Source organism: Xiphophorus hellerii, chromosome 6 (assembly GCF_003331165.1).
Source record: "Xiphophorus hellerii strain 12219 chromosome 6, Xiphophorus_hellerii-4.1, whole genome shotgun sequence".
Lineage (NCBI taxonomy): Eukaryota > Metazoa > Chordata > Actinopteri > Cyprinodontiformes > Poeciliidae > Xiphophorus > Xiphophorus hellerii.
This window is the reverse complement of record NC_045677.1, coordinates 10,173,255-10,189,945: the sequence shown is the minus strand read 5'-3', so window position 1 is coordinate 10,189,945 and position 16,691 is coordinate 10,173,255. Positions and strand designations below refer to the sequence as shown.

The following is a 16,691-nucleotide window of genomic DNA, read 5'->3' as shown; positions in this document are numbered from 1 at the left end:
GTGCCATTTTATTTATTTGAAACACCAAGACATTATTCCACAGCTGAAGAACTGAAACTCCATGAAAGCTCACAATGGAGTTTTCTTCACTGTGCCTTATAGAAAACATCTCCAGTGGTATTTCCTTGCCATGCTGCAAACACTGAAAGCTACCAAGACCATTCAGGTTTGTTTTTTTTTCTACAAACATAAACAAAATCTTCCATCCACTTTTAAATGTTACATGTTGGTGCTCGCTTGCAAAGTCCAAACCAGCAGGTTTGTGTCATGGGAAAAGAAACCTGATTGTGTTTAATATATTAGACAGGATAAACTTAATAAAATGTCTGTAGGTGTGGAATGTCAAAGACATGCTTGTAGAAAACAGGAAACTGTGACTTGTTTTCACTTTGTGTTTAAATATTTGCTTTGGTTTGCTGCGTGGTAAAATAGGTACTGCAGCTCTTCAGCTCTTTTTGAGGACAGTGATGGTATACTGCAAGTTGTAAACTGTGCTCATAAAAAGTTCTTCGGTCATACAGGTCAGGGCTGCGCTACGTTCAGTGTGATCCTGCAGAGCTCATAGGATTGAATTAGGAAAAAACATCTTAGGAGTCAAAGGCCATAACAGTGGCACAACTTGCAGTTTCAACATCAGCGTGAACAAATCTACAGTTCCTCATAAGAAGTTCACACGCAGAATCTTTACAGCTCTGACCTGCTGAGGGCTCAGGACAAAGTAACCATGTGATTCACAGACAAAAGAGTTCATAGTCATATTCAGTAAATTAGAATATGTGTTCATATGAGGCTGGTTTGTGAGATTAAAAGTGCTTTTTGAAAATAACAACCTTCAAGCAAGTGTGTGAGCTATATGAAACATGTTTCCTTTTGCTCACGTTTCCATTTAAAAGGTTTTTTGCCTTTTTGGTCTGAGGTCAAATTTTAATTATAAATGTCAAGTTGTAAGTAAAAAATCTTCATAATTGTCAGAAAAAAGGGCTTTCAAACATCCACCTGTGTGTAATTAATCTATATATTGTGTTTTCACTCAGTGATATACATGTGTGGGTGTGTGTGTGTGTGTGTGTACACAGCTAGCATATCCAGCGTTAATATGCTAGTCTTTCTCACAGCTGTAGATGGATCACTCCTGCAGATGAAATTACATTTTCTTCACACATCTTACAAATTTTGAGATTGACTCTACATTTGTGAAATAAAAGCAACTCGAAGGACCTTTTCAAACCATGTTTTTTGATTTAAAGTGTCAAGAATCCACAAGTGTATGGGAGAAAAAAATAAAAGTAAAAAGAAGGAATAAAATTCAAGTATATGTTCTAAAAGATTTCAACTTAAAGACGGTTGTAGCAGATTTAACGACTACAGCTAACATTCAGCTGAGTTAAACTCATTTACTCTCTGTTTTTGGTTTGAATATGGAAGGTGAAAGGCGACCCACACAGTGACCTGCTCTCAGTTAGCACACATAACATCCTAAAGCTGTTACCAATTGATTAAAAAAATTATTTTGAACAATCACAATGAGTAACACCGAAATGGATTTTACTTTTCAGGGAGAAAAAACATTTCTATAGATGTTTTTAACAATGTCCAGTAAGCTGAAAGGAGGAATAAAGGTTTCTATGCTTTTTATCTTTTCTTTTTTTTGATTTTACCTCTCTCAGATGCTTTGATCCCAAACAAAACTTCAGACGAATCTATACCTTAAACTCAAACATATGCGTCTTGTGACAAGAGATTCCTAGTGGATTTCTTTCATATCAAGAGATCACAAGTCAAAATGGTGGGTAAGCAGCTCTTTGAACAGGGAGACACAAAACCCCACACTTAGGTTTAAGGCAGAGTGCCACTCTCTGCTCCACCTTTTGATCTTCCAAATCTTAAGTGCATTCTGCCACACATATGAACACCCCCTCTCACCTGTAAATCTTGTATCTTGTAGAAAACCCTTGCTGGAACCTCTCTCTGAACTCCGTGTACTCCGGGCATTTGTGAAAAGGTCCTTTCTCTGACAGCAGCCAGTCCAGCTGCCCCCCACTCTGCCGTGTGTTGAAGCCCCATGCTGAGGAGCTGGACGGGGACGAGGAGGTGGAGGAGGATGACGACGACGACGATGCTGGGGACGACAGGGAACCATGAAGCGCCTTTCCACTCGGTCCCCCGCTGGCCAGTTGTTCAGCTTGGGCAGGCCACGGCAGCCATAGCAACACCAAAGGCAACCATAGGAGCATCAAGGAGGATGCCGACCATCTAGCAAGGCTGGCGAAGCCATGGAAGCACCTCTTTTTTGTCATTGGCAAAGGAGTTGCCATGGTCCCGGTGATGATGTACTAGGGCACCTGGGACCGGCATTTCTTCTAACAGTCACCTCTTGCAGACCTGAAAGAGACGGGAAAAAAAAAAAATAATTTACTTCACAATAACCATGCAGAAAAACGTTCACTGTGTATAGGAATCTTTAATTTTCAGTAAAGAGGCGTGGAAACACTTTGCCATGAACTGCACAGACAAATTAGAAATTACAGAGCAAGTCGACACAAAACTGTGACAGAAGTAATTAGTCCAGTAGCATAAAAACACCCCTAATAATGTAAACAAACCACAAGATTTGGCGACTATGGTCAATGGTCAATTTTCAAAGTTTAGGACCAAGCGAAACAGATTGTCAAAACTGCTTTAATGATTGCAGTATCTTTAGGTATGTAACTAAGCAGTGGGAGGCAGGAGATGCAAAAATAATCTCAGATCACTTTGATCAATAGCTTTTGAAATCACAGAACATAATTTCTACATGATTTAGACACAATTATAACATTCTCATGAAATGCACATGTAAGGGCTTGACAGTTCTTCAAAAAGGCATCAGCTCAAGCTATAAATCGTTTTCTCAGTAAAAGAGAATTTCTGATTAGATGATGACATTAAAACAAATTTCCAACATAATCAAAGCAGGAAAGAATATTGCCATTTAATGATATTGCAAACATTTGTGTGTATAAATGTATATATTAAAAAAAAACAGAAGTCGTAGTTCAAATGTGTGAGTGATGCAAGACGTGGTGGGTAACAAATTTTAAAAAAAAAATTATTTTTCAAACACAAAAGAAACATGTCCATAAAGACAAATTTTATTGAACTATGTTTGCCATTGGCTTAGTGAAAGAAAACTCATCACAAGTGATAATAGTTAGTATACAAGTGTAGCTTTCATTATAATCTACCTGACAGAGCAACAGGGCTCTATAGATTTTAAAGATAAAACTTGAGTCATCAGTGGGTGTTCTTGCTGTATTTTCAACAGGAAACTCAGTCCGACTTCTGAATAATAAAAATAAAAGAACGCACCACAAAAGAAAAAACTGTACTCAGACTGCATTGCTTTTTTCAGATATTTCGTGACAAATCATCTGTTGTGTGGTACATTGCCAGACAAATATTCAATCTTAAATAAGTGCTTGGAAGTTGTACACAACAGTTTTCTATCAGGATATTTAATTACTTTATTCAGTAACTAATGCACAAAGTGCTCTGGAAGCATACAAGTCCTTGACGGTTAAATTTATTCTGATTTGGAGCATGTACCATATTTGGAGCCGTCAAGGGACTGGCTTATTTGTGAAAGTAATAAAGATTTAATTAATCAAAAACCCTGATAACTGAAATATGTAAGAAAAAATGTCAAAGGCTGCTACAATATTCACATCAATGCATGTAAATGTTACATAATGGGCACTACACCTAAAGATAGTGTTCACTATTTCAGTCAGAGAACATTAAAAGTAAACCAAATTATCAAAATAAACATTGTGAATATGCCTACAGGGTCAAACAATATAATTTAAAGAGTCCCACAGTTTTACAAGCCAAGGATACATTGGTCTTTATAAGCCAAGATTTTGCATTTCTGTTTTAGGTAATATGCACAAACAAAAGTTTGAGTGTGTACCGATACGAACAAAAACCCTTTATATAAATAAGATACACTGTCAGTTTCACACTCTACATCACACTTGTATTGTTAACCAGAGGAAACCTGAGAGTCCAGCATGTGTTTGTGATGGTTGTATTATACAAAAGCTATTATGGAAATATGATAAAATATTATATTAAATATTGTCTACGTATAAAAATCACATATCTGCTAAAATCAAGGCTAGAACAACTGTGGAACCCTCAAGAGGATCAATATGAAATTACTTCATCAAAAGGTTTTGAAAGCTAACAAAAAAAAAAGAAAATAGACTGAGTAGCATTTATAATACACAGAGGGATGAGTGTTTGAGATTGCACCACTGTGGCATGCCAGGCAGCTTTCAGCTTTTTGATTTGTGTGTTTGGACAAGCATGTCATCAAACGCCTCGACACGTATCAGTAAGTGTTAGCAGTGCAAGCCACACCATCGTCTGAGTGTGAATTCTCAGCATTGAACATGAAATTTCCCCTCCTTCTAATCTTGGTTTCATTAGACAGCCAAAGCAAACACCCCTACACGCACACGCCCACACACACACACACACACTGCAGGAACGCCTTACAGAATTTTACAGACCCCTCATGAAAAGCCGAGACTCGTTCTTCATTTCAATGTTAATGACTAGCAGGATTGCAGGGAGGACTCTTTGGGGACAAATCAGCATTTCAGAACAGAAATGTAAAGCAGCAGACAAGATGCTTTAAGTGGATTGGGATCTCCAGTATTCCCTGTGTATCTTACAAACAAATTAGGGAATTAATTTCAGGTGGATAAATGCAGGCTCAGACATGAAAAAAAAAGAAAAAGAAAAATGCTACTCAGGGAGGTGCATTTTTAATTTTCGCCAAATGCATCGTGAGAGTACTCCGGTTTAAAAAGGTAATTAGGGAAGTCATCTAAAACGAATATACGTATTTATGCAACTAAAAGCCAGATCCAACCTTGATGAAGGGGGATTTTGATGCTGTTGTATGTGTTGCGCTGCCCAGAGGTAAAACTGGCGCAAATTAAAAGCGTACCAGCTTTGGTTATGCAATGTCTCATTTTGATGAATGTTGTCACAGGTGAGAATCATTTGCAGAGCAATTCAGCTATGAATAACACCCCTATTTTTGATAAGGGCTTCTTTGCATGGAAAATCACATTCTTAAAGAGAGAGCAAATAAGTTCTGCCCCTTCTGCAAAGGACATGAACAATATTGTCCAGTGCGGTCTGGCACAAAATTAAAAAAGTGTTCAAATACAGATTGTATCTTCAACAAGCTTCAAAAATGTTCTATACATTAAGTTCTTTAAAAAAGGCACCACTTTAGAACACATTCTGCATTTTCCAGCTGGTTATGTTTCTTGTAAAGAACATACAAATGTATGACTTACTGCCCTAATATAAGTCTCCTAACTACATGATATGAAGTTGAATGAAGCACTAAAATGCAGAAGTTTATCTCCAACATTAAAAGGACGTTTCTTTAGATAGCTGATAGGTGTAACAGTACATCCATCTCACAAGACGAGACACAATTTTGGATTCATTAGAACAAGACGAGGAAATCTGAGCTCTAACCTTTGAGAAATAATAAACATTTTATTGTTTTTATAACAAAATGTATAAAAGTCTGAATATACTTATTATGATAAACTATGCCTTCCTTGCTTTTTCTAGTCCACAACAGACATAAATGTAACAAAGTGGTTCAATTTGTGTTTACCATTTGTCCCTTTTTTTTATTTCTGATTCATTTAATCTTGCTACAGTTGGTCAGAATGTTTTAATTCAAACATTCCTGTTGCACCTTAGCTTCACTCACTGTCCTGGGTTTGTTTGTTTTAGCATTATGCTGCAATTCACATCTATGTATATGTTTTAGTTAAAGCTAACACTTCTGCTAGCTTTTGCCAAAGCTAACAGAAGCTTTAGTTAAGCTTTTGTTAACTAAAGAAGCTTAACTAAGCTTCGTTTGATCCAATACGTTCATCAAACGTATTGGATGAATATGTTTCTTTTGTTTCAAGTTATATTTATGGTAAACTATTTGTTTTTTTCCTTGTTTACTCACCATTGTTTGCTCCTATCAGATGAAAGCCTGAGCAGGTGGGAGGGGCCAGCCCAGCATTTCCTGTTTTAAGGGCTGGATGATGTCACTGATTGCATCACAGTGCTCTACTAAATGGAGGGCTTTCTTTTTTGTATTGCATTGTTTGTTTTTCTTTACAGTTACCCGTTGAGTTGCCCTGTACTACACTTTTCATTGTGCAGACCATTTACTAATGGTGAGTTTGTAAATTAAGATTTATAATCCTATTCCTGTTTCTCTGTTTAGATTTTCTTGTTTAGTTTGACCTGTTATATTGTGGTATTGTCTAATTAAGTGCACGTGTGTTACCAATTTGTCATAAGACCAGAAAGAGGATGGATGTCGGCCTAAAAAATGCTAAACAATTAAATTCACCAGAAGAACTTGGAACTGGCATCTGATGCTGTTTTGTTGTTGTCGTTGTTCTTTGTTTTGTTTCATGATCAAATAAAGATTTAATAAAACTCAGTTCATTATAAAATTTCCCACGTCAGGTTTAAATACTAAGCTTGTACAAATTTAAACTACAAGTCCTCAACCTCAGTCAGAACAATTAAATGACCTTTTATTGGAAACGTACAGATTTAAGCCAACTTTACTGTAGGTAGCAGTTAATGGTTGGTGAGTTGTGGTAGTCTTACTATAAATCCTTCAACACTTGACGGCTTCTAAATATTACAAGCACACACAAAAATATGACAGAATAGACTAGATTCATGTCCATTTAAAAAACACTTTTTCATTTGAAGTGAGGTACTTTAAATGATTGAGACATGTGCTGATCATTGAGCCTTTCAAGAACTTCTTTTTTCTTTTTTTTAGGATAAATAGACATATATTCTGGAAACCAGAGAACTCACCAGAACATAAGAGTTTTAATCTAGTGCAGCCACTGAAGTCCCTGCTCTGCTATTGTAAGATTTTCATTTGAAAATACCAAAAAGAAAAAAAACTTCAAGCCTGGTTTTGCTGTCCCAGACAGTAAGAGAAAGTCTTAAAACTCTCTTTGGAAGTGTGGTTTAGCTGGCTTAACAAACATATTGCTAAAAGGAGACAATGAAAGGCTTTGGAGCCTCTCAGCAAATGGTGCTGCTGTGCCCTTAAAGCCTTCGTTTTCAATTAGTTTTACTGTGGACCAATCATTTCCCAGTGTACCACGCAAAGCAGAACTGGATGTTAATTTGTGAGCTTGAGACACTCAAAATAAAAGTTTAATTAAACTCAATTCCGCCTGCAGTGTTTGTTGATGAAACTTTCACACTGAGCGGCAGTAAAAAATCAAAATAAAACTTCTTACAGTAGTTTAGGTGAATACTATTATTATGCTCTGCTTTTCCTCCAGACAGGTAATTTGGCCAGACATGCTGTGCATTAGATGTGCTGCATGAGGATTAGTCAGTGTAAATAACCGTAGACTTATTAATCATTCAATGCAATCGTAATAATTGTTTACAGGTTTATATCACTGCAATTATTACATTAGAGAATTGTTTTTTTATTTGTCCCACTTTGACCAACTAACTCCTGCCATATTCCCCTGTTAGCTTCAGCCACCAAAAGAGAAGACAATTAAAAATGTAGCTACTGTACTACATTGTTCATATTCTTATACCATAGCTCATCTTTAAAACAGGAATGGGTGACAGAATGCTAAATGCTTGTTCTACAACCTTGAAACACAGTGAGTAGGAAGCAAGGCTAGTAAGGGAGTTTTACAGTATAATAACCTAGATTTAAAAACACCACAGGAGCACAGCAGGAAGTCAAAATATTTTTATATAGCAGCTTTTCAAAATCGATTGATTTCATTCAAAGCAGGATAGTATCATGTATTGCTAGTGCTGCTAAAATACAGTATAGAAAATATTTAATCCACAGGCTTTTTTTAATAATAAAGCTGAGATTTGAAGATTATTTTCACCTTAATACACAAACCAAAAACACGTTTTCAGCTTTTTTCAGCCAACTGTCACCCAATGCACAACATGTGGGGGCAGGGCAATGTTGTATTATTCTATGGTCAATGGAACTAGAGCAATCCCCGGAAACCTCGAATTGTTAAACCATAGCCATAACCTGCCACAGGCCAAGCCAACGTTATTTATAAGCACTATTAAAACCGAAAAACTGACTGAATGGACATCACACAAAAACATAAATCAAGCAAACACATAAAAGATGTAATGCACAACTTGACAAATAAAATGACTCCTCTCACGCTGGGTCAAAAGCCAATAAAAAGACACAATAGTATAATGACTTTCAAACTGCAACTTCATGAAAGTTTAATACCTCATGATGCCAGTTACCAGATCATCCCTAGAAAGTATGTCTAGAAATTAAGGCATACAGGATGTAAAATAAACAGAAAAATAAATGTTTTCAATTTCAAAAGGCTAGAAAATGTAGTCTATAAATGCATTTCTATAGCTTTGTAAAATGCCTCTCTTTTACAGAAGCAAGCTTTCGCAATAGCAGCCCGCTTCCTCCTCTTCCCTCCTCTGGGACTTCGCTGCTAATTATAAAATGCATAAAACATGCTGTGAATGCCAGCAAGACAATAGGGGGAAATAGTGAATTTTTAGTCTTGACATTTAATGTTCGCCTTGCATTATTCACACACACCCTTTGCCTATTTACCCTTTTCCTCCAACCAAATCTGGGAAGGCAGGAGCCAAAGCAAGGAGCCATGTTCATATTGAATCTACTTTGCAGTAGAGGTAAGGAGGGGAGGTAGAGGTGATGTTCGCACAGTGGTGCGAGGGCATCCTGGTGGAATGGAAAAATCGACCACGTGTCACGCTTAAATAACATCTCAGACACGACAGGGTAACGCAAAGCTGAGACTTATGCTTATTGGATTTTTTTTCTCTTTTCGCCTTTCCTGGGCTTAGCAGGAAAAAGAGAGGTTGTGCTGTGCTTGCACAAGAAAGGAGAGGCTAGAAGGATAAAAAAAGGGAAATGAGAAACATAGAAAAGGTTGGAAAAGAGAACCGGGGGGGAGACGAAGAGATGTATTGACAGAAGAGTTTTTATACAGAACTAAAGGGATCTCTGATGAATGCACAGGAACGTTCTCTCTAAAGTTCCCACCCAGCTGCTGAGTGACCAGGCCAAGTGGTAAGATAAAAAATAGTTTGACCTACAGACTTATTCAAGTCACTGCTGCACCTCTTGGGAGGGCAAGAATTATGAGAGTAGGCCTGTGTCCAATTTTATTTTTTTATTTTTCCCTGAGTCAGAGAAATTTACCACCTTCATTTTTTTTCTGTGCCAAAGAGAGATGCACCGGAATCTGGCTGCTGCAAGTACAATTGCTCAGAATCGTTCCTGGATTTATTTCACGCGTTTTCCTGCTTTGTCTGGAAATCAGAGCAAATGCACTGGTGCAACGCTCAAAATTTTGATTCTGTAAGGCCATATGCTACTAAGCACCTGGCCTGGACCTGCAGCAGAATTTAGAGCTGGTGGAAGTCCATCAGCATTAGAGGCCAGCTGTATTCCTCGACCCCATATGTTCGCCACTAACCTTCAATGTGATGTTATGAGAGTCAGCAGCAATAGTCAGCCAGCTGCACACCTGCTCTCAGCCCCCTTTAGATTCATGCGCGCTCTGCATGCATCGAGACTAGACAGAGGGAGGTGTGGGAGAGAGCTGGATAAACACTGGTTGAAAAGAATTAATATTAACAAAACAGGATGACAGCAACGAGCAAGGAGGTTAAGAGTAAAAGAGCAGTCTTGTTACGGATGAGACAACAGAACGGGAAAAAGAAGAATAGAGACAAAAGGGAGGCAGCATTTACATTTTGATAAAGGCTCAGTTTGCATATGAAGCAAGAGACCTCTGCCAGAGAATGGCAGAGGTCTCTGCATGAACATTTACTAAGGTGACTTTGTTGCAACACTTAGCATAAATAAGCTGTTTTTTCCATTTATTTAGTGCCATGAAATATCATCAATCTGATCAATATAATTGATGATCTGGACCAATTGCTTTTGGTTTCCAAAAATCACAAAACAATTAAATCAACAGCAGAACTGTTATTGTTACAATAATTTTTGCCATATTACACTTTGTCATACACAAAAACAAAACCATGAAAACACACTATTTTGTTGTGGTCTATGATGAAATGTGATCTAATAAATCTGGGTTGTCATTGACAAAAATAACAGACTTTCATAGAGTCTACGGAGAGTCGTTTCATTCAAACTTCAATAAATAGATGAAAACTGTCATTAATAACTAATTAGTAAGGAAGCCATCAAGAATGTAATTGTCCCCATGAAATAACAAATTTATGACAGGTTTTTTAAATATCTATTTTATTATCTATGTATTCATTTCATAATGGGGTTTTCTTTTGTTAGACTTTTTTTTGTAAAACTTGTTTACATATTTCATAAACTTTAGATATTTTTTTTATTCTGTTTTTATTTTAGGCTCTTTATACTTTTTTTATATTTGATGCTCTCATTTTCAAACGAGGGGGCGAAGTTGTCTCTGAGGAGCGGGTCTCGTAGTGCAGCGCTTGGCAGAGTGCGTTCCCATCTGTTTCGCACAAACCCTCTTCTATGTCTCCTCCAACCTTAATGACCAGTCATAGCAAAGTGTTCCCCCTCCTGAGCCCTGTTTGCTCTAACTAGCGTCATATCATGAATCAACTGGGTTCACATATTCAGAGGAGCAAATTGTTTAGTGGGCAAAATGGAGAACATTGGAGAACTCCGAGATGATATGCTAAGGTTTGCTAATGAAACCGAGCAACATGATTTAACATCCAATTCCATTTTGGCCGGTGTCGTGCCAAGGTAGTTATCCCTGACAGAATTTGTTTTCCTCACATCGGCACAGCACGCCTCGCGTTCACTTGTAAGTGGAGGAGTTAAGCTATGTTCATGTGCTCTTATTTTGAAATGTCCAGCACTTCCAGGGTAGCCACGGCATAAATGCTGAAATTTGGAAGAAAAAAAAACAACAACACAACACCTCAAACAGGATCCAGAATATATGTCTAGCAATGAGGAAAAATCTGGAAAATGGCTGCATTGAGTCTCAAATACTGTCTTCTGATGGAGGAAAAGAACCTGGATCATTTATACTTCAGAATATATCCAGATGTCCATCTCATAATTTTACCACCTCAGTCTTAGAGAAAATGTGGCTTTTTTGTTGTTGCCACAAATTACTTTATTTCTGCTTTATTTCACAAATGACTAACTATGAAATTGTCAGAAAATATTACATTTTTTAAATCATAATTTATGCTTAGAATCACAAGAAATGGTCATTTTGTTTTTGCACATGTATGTCTTTTCGACATCAAAGATCATCCAAGTTTCTTTTCTTGAAAATATGTGAAATTAATATCAAAATTTCCTCCGCTTTTTATATCTACAATGGCTTGTCATTTAAATATGTTTCCTAATGCACAAATGTATTTTTCTTTCCACCATTGAAGGAAAGGAAAATACAGGATTTTCTATCAGCATAAAAATTGTTGCCAAGAAGAGTCACTTCAATAGAAATGATTACCCAAACACTGGTTCTTTCCTTTTTTAGCAAAGTTTAAATAAACCGTACGACACTAAGTCCCAAACACATTACATTGACGATAATAGCATTTAGAAAATATTATTTAGAAATGTGCTAAAAGAGAAAATAAATGTAGCTCTGTAAGTGAAACAAATTCAATCTATATGACATATCTATATATATTTTCTCATAATTGAGCAGCCTTAAAGTGAAAGTGTTTCCAAGATTACCAGCTCCAGTTCAAACTAGATCATCTACTCCAAAAAAAATTTAAAAAATAAAGAAAAACACGCAGCTCAGCACAGACATTTAAATTCCAACTAAAATTTGCTGAATTGCATTTCGTGACAAAAAAAACTTTCCACTGAGCTAAACCCACATTAGCTGGAACACCAATCAGGAGTTGGCTGACATAAGATTGGTAAAGAAGTTTTCAAAAGAAATGATCAATGCTTAAGCAAATATTTAATCTTGCATAAATAAATAAAAATTTCCTTGGTACTGTATTGAAATGTCAAGAAAAAACAAAACAAAAAAACAACAAACAGTGGCACAACCTAAATCCTGAACAAGACTTATCGGCAACATCTCGTAATTTGTAGAAACAATTTTAGTAAATACCCTAAAACCAGCTTGATTAGATTGGATGGATCATAAAATCTGCTACATCGACGTTGTCTGGGCTCAGCAGAACAGCACCAGCATGCATCTTACAGACCTCAGCAATCTGTTTGCACCAGATTGAACCGCATCAATTGATCTCCGCCTTCGGTCCTACAGGCTGGCCGAGAGTTTTTCTAAAGCACCTTGTTGACAAACGCAAAACTGGGAGGAAAAAAAAAACAACTCCATGATTAAAGCAGAAAAAAAGGTTGATCCTGGTATGTGAACTAACTCTTGCATGTGTCTCTCAATAATTCATAAAGCTCTCTCTCTCAAAAAAAAACAAAAAAAACCCCGCAGACAATTGGGATGCCAGGGCTCCTCCACCCCGAGTGCTTTTTAACAAAAACTTGTTAGTAGTCTAAGTAAAGAAAAAGGACTAAGGATTAAAAAGTGTGACCTGCAGTTAAAAAGTGTGACTGCATTAATGAAGTGAGAACAATAAAAAGAGTGTTGAGTTGCATCTGATTAAAGGCAGATCTAATTGGCTTTTCACAGGCTAACAGCACCTGGAGGGTGAATCTTGAACAAGCAGGTGGCGGCAACCATGGACTGTGGTAGAAACTCTTTCATGCACAACTGACAACACATAAGCACGTCCAAATTATCGAGCAGCAAGGTCAGCAAGAAAATCTGTGCAGCATAATGTCATTAATGTTCTGAGACAAGCTGATGCCTTGTGGTAAAGCATTAGGAACACTGCAAATTATATGTCAAGTGGGCCTTTCGTATGCATGCGTGTGTACGCTCAAGTTTCTTTGCACAACACATTACATGTGAGTGCGTGTGAAGGTCCTATCAGTGTGCTCTCTGGCCAATTTCCAGCTTGACAAACAAACAGCCATATGGTCAATTAAGGATCATCAATACCCCTGTTAACATCTCTACCAGCTAATAATTAAGTAAACAGCAGCCTGTCAACCGCATCCACTGCTGAAAGACATTTTTAGCCAAGACATGCTCCACCCACTCACTGGTGTTTGAGAAGACAGTAAAAGCTACTTTTGCTCACAAACAGAGGCTCCAGGTTCTGGTTTAAACATCTTGACTTGCTTGCTTTGAATAGCATGGCAAGCCTCAGCCAGACCAAACTGGACACCCAGTTAAACACATCTGCGCTTGGATACAATTTATCCTACTTGCTCTTACGTAAAAATCAAAATTTGAAGAAAAAGTTTTCATATTCTCAAGATCGTTGAAATTTTCCCATTAACTTTGACTTCTGCGTGTGGCAACTATGAGCACTTTGAACAAATAAAATATTCTTGAAAAATTAATGGTACTACGTGCTGCCAAAAATACTTTTTCGACCTTGCCTGAGGTATGCTAATTATTTAATACACTAAAAAGAAGAACATTATTTAATACACTAAAAAGAAGAACATCTGTTTAAGAAACAGCAACCCCTGTTGCAAACAAAACAACATAAGTAAAGGAATTAAAACCTGGTTTTAAAATTAAATGTGTCCCTGAAAACCAGAATCAACAGAAATTTAAAGAAACATGGGAAGACTACTTATATTCAACAGTCACGAGAATATAAATTAAGAACAAAGAGCTACAAGCTGATATATATACAGTATATATCAATATATATGATCTGGAAAACCATTTTGGTAATTAGCAAAACTGTCAACCTATTGAGGATATTTTAGCATTTTAAATACTCTATCAGTGATAATAAGAATATTGAAGAAGGAAAACTGTCAATACCAAATATTTATGAAAAATAAAAATAGTAAGTAGAATGACACACTAGTAAATAGAATGTCAAAACGCCTTCTCAAATGTGCCTCTCTCTTTGTGCAGTTAGAAACGCAGCATTTTACTTCAGAGAATTAACACTGTGTAAGTGTAGAAGAGATGCCTCAGGGGCTCTTTAGATACTCAACATGCTATTTTTTTCAGCTATAAATACAGACATTAGGTGAAGTTTTCCCAAGGGTCTTAAAAAAAACATTTCATTGATGAACAAAGCATGCATAAACGGACCATTTTTAAATAATAGCAGCTGTCCACTGAATAAACTATTTAAATTCCTTGTGTTTAGCCTGAGCAAAAAAAACAAAACATTGAATCTTTGTAAAACACAGGTAGTATAAAGTTATCGATTTAAATATTTTAATGTGCTATGAAAGGTTGGATCATTCATCAGCATAACAAAGTCCAGAGGTACATATATGTTAGTAACTTGTTTCACAGCCATATTTTGATTAGATACACATTATTCTACTTAAGGTTTATTTGAGGTTAAATAAATAATGTATTTAAAGGTCATTCTTTACAGTGTGCAATAGTATTTATTCATTATCAGGTATTCTTCAACACAACTTTTAATGTCCTTCTGCACTCCCTGTCTTTCCATCTCTGTCACCCATTCTTTCTTCTACATGCATCACCATTCTTCCACTCCCACATTAACGTTCCTTGTTTTTGTTTGTTTGTTTGTTTTTAATCCATTTTCACTCTCCCATCCACATTTTTCTCCATCGATGGGTCTGGTAATTATTCAAGCTGCCTTGTAAAGTCCATATACGAATACGGAAACATGGCCTTTATTAGTTGCAAGCCAGTTTAATCCTTTTCTAATAGGTCCACACAGAGTCAGCTGGGCTTCACTTGATATTCTGCCGGCAGCAGCAGAAAGCAAACTCGGGTAATTGAAAGGACTCAGGGGGTGTTACCTAACACACAGCAATATAGGAAAACCTGAGGTTATGTTTAAAATATACATGAGTCAGTTATGCCACTAGATTCCAGGGTATGAATAATCTGCTTTCTAAGTCACAGTAATGAAGCAAAGTTTGTCACTCAAAAGAAATGTAGGGGACCAGTTAAGGCAAAACTCTAGGGCAAATTAGCTACATGTAGAAATCACAGTATGTTTTATGGAGGGAGAGAATGATTTCAGTTTCTCACAACGTAGCCAAACAATAGCAGAAAAAAAAACTGTAATCTTCATTATTCTTCATTATTCTTGAAGATGTTTTTATCACCAAACCAGGAGAAAATTGTTACTTGGTTGTTTTTATTCTTACCTTTAGGGAGTAATTATTTGGGTTGCCCAGATTTTAAAACTGTTTTCTTTTTTTATTCCACTTGATTTTGAAAATAAAAAATAGAAATATCCACAGCTAATTATTGCATACGGAGCAAAAAAAAAAAAAAGCAAAATATGCTCCCAAGGATTTTGTTTGGCCTAAACTAAAAAACAGTGACTTGTTCAAAAACATGTGTTTCACATACAGGTTCTTGCAAGAACCTCTGCCTTGTGAACGCTCCACATGTTGTTGGGTAACAAACACAAACTTCAAACATACTGCGTAGGGATTTGATGTAAAAAAAACAATGCAATGTTTTTGAAAGAAAAATCATGTTGCTTTCAAAATGTGCTACAACTAAGAACTTAACAGGTTTACCCTGCATAAATATTCTCCCCCTTTACTCTGATGCCTCGCATTTAATATTTTTAACAAATGACCTTTATAAAATTTAATCTCAGTGTAAGTACAGTTCTTTGAAATCCTCAGAGGTTTGTTAGAGAACACCAGGGAAGAAACAGCATTGCAAAGAGAAAGGGAACACACCTAAAACCTGCAGAACAGTAGATCTTGAGGACTAGGATCGGAGAACCTTTGCTTACAATACGCGCCAAGCTTTTGTAAGCTTTTGTTCGATTCATCAGCAAAACATGAAAACATCAACATCAAGCATCAAAAGACCAGATTTTTCACCAAAACCTTTAGACCGGTCATGGAGAGCATTTATCAGAGAAGTCACCTATTTACAATGGAAATCTGAAAGAGTGAAAAATATCTACCGTACATCTTTGGCGGAAGAATCTGTTGACCTGACAAGTGTGACACATGCCCACCACAAATGTGGCCTTAATGGAAGAGTTTCAAAACGGAAAGTCTTTAGTGAACGAAAGTTATTGAAAATCTTGTTTGTAGTTTGGCAGAAGCAAGGTGGATTAATCTACAGCCATTTGAAACATGGGAGTCTAGTCCAAAACAAAACTCCTGCTACAGGCTGCTAAAGATTTGTAACCAGGGCATCAGGTTAATATTCTAGAGGAACAATCAAAACATACAGCCACAGCTACAAAGATTTTAATTTTCAGGTGCAGAAATAGCTGGTTCTCTAAAGTGGCTTAGAGAGGCTGAATATCTATAACGAAAACTATCAATGAAATACAGTTAGGTTAGCAGTTGTACAAGACAAAATATAAAGACTTGCAAATAATTTAATACTTTTGGAAGGCACTGTAAATAATACTTTTAAAAGCAGGTTTTAATTATTATTAATTATTGTACCAAGTTTAAGCAGTTAAAGTCCAAATGTCATAAAGCTGGCTGGTAGAGTCCAGCTCTTAAGTGCTAGCTGTCGGAAAAATAAAATGTGAACTTTTTATCCATTTGTACTAGGTTACAGAGG

General features: G+C 36.6%; 1 protein-coding gene across 1 annotated transcript in view; it reads right to left on the bottom strand.

Moving 5' to 3' along the window:
• Window positions 1–16,691, bottom strand: part of brinp2 (bone morphogenetic protein/retinoic acid inducible neural-specific 2) — a 198,742-nt gene that overhangs the window by 100,523 nt on the left and 81,528 nt on the right. Inside the window, exon 2 of the mRNA XM_032565698.1 lies at window positions 1,924–2,382. Within this exon, the coding sequence (XP_032421589.1) occupies window positions 1,924–2,315 (392 nt within the window). The 5' untranslated portion in view covers window positions 2,316–2,382. The remainder of the gene's footprint in view (window positions 1–1,923; window positions 2,383–16,691) is intronic.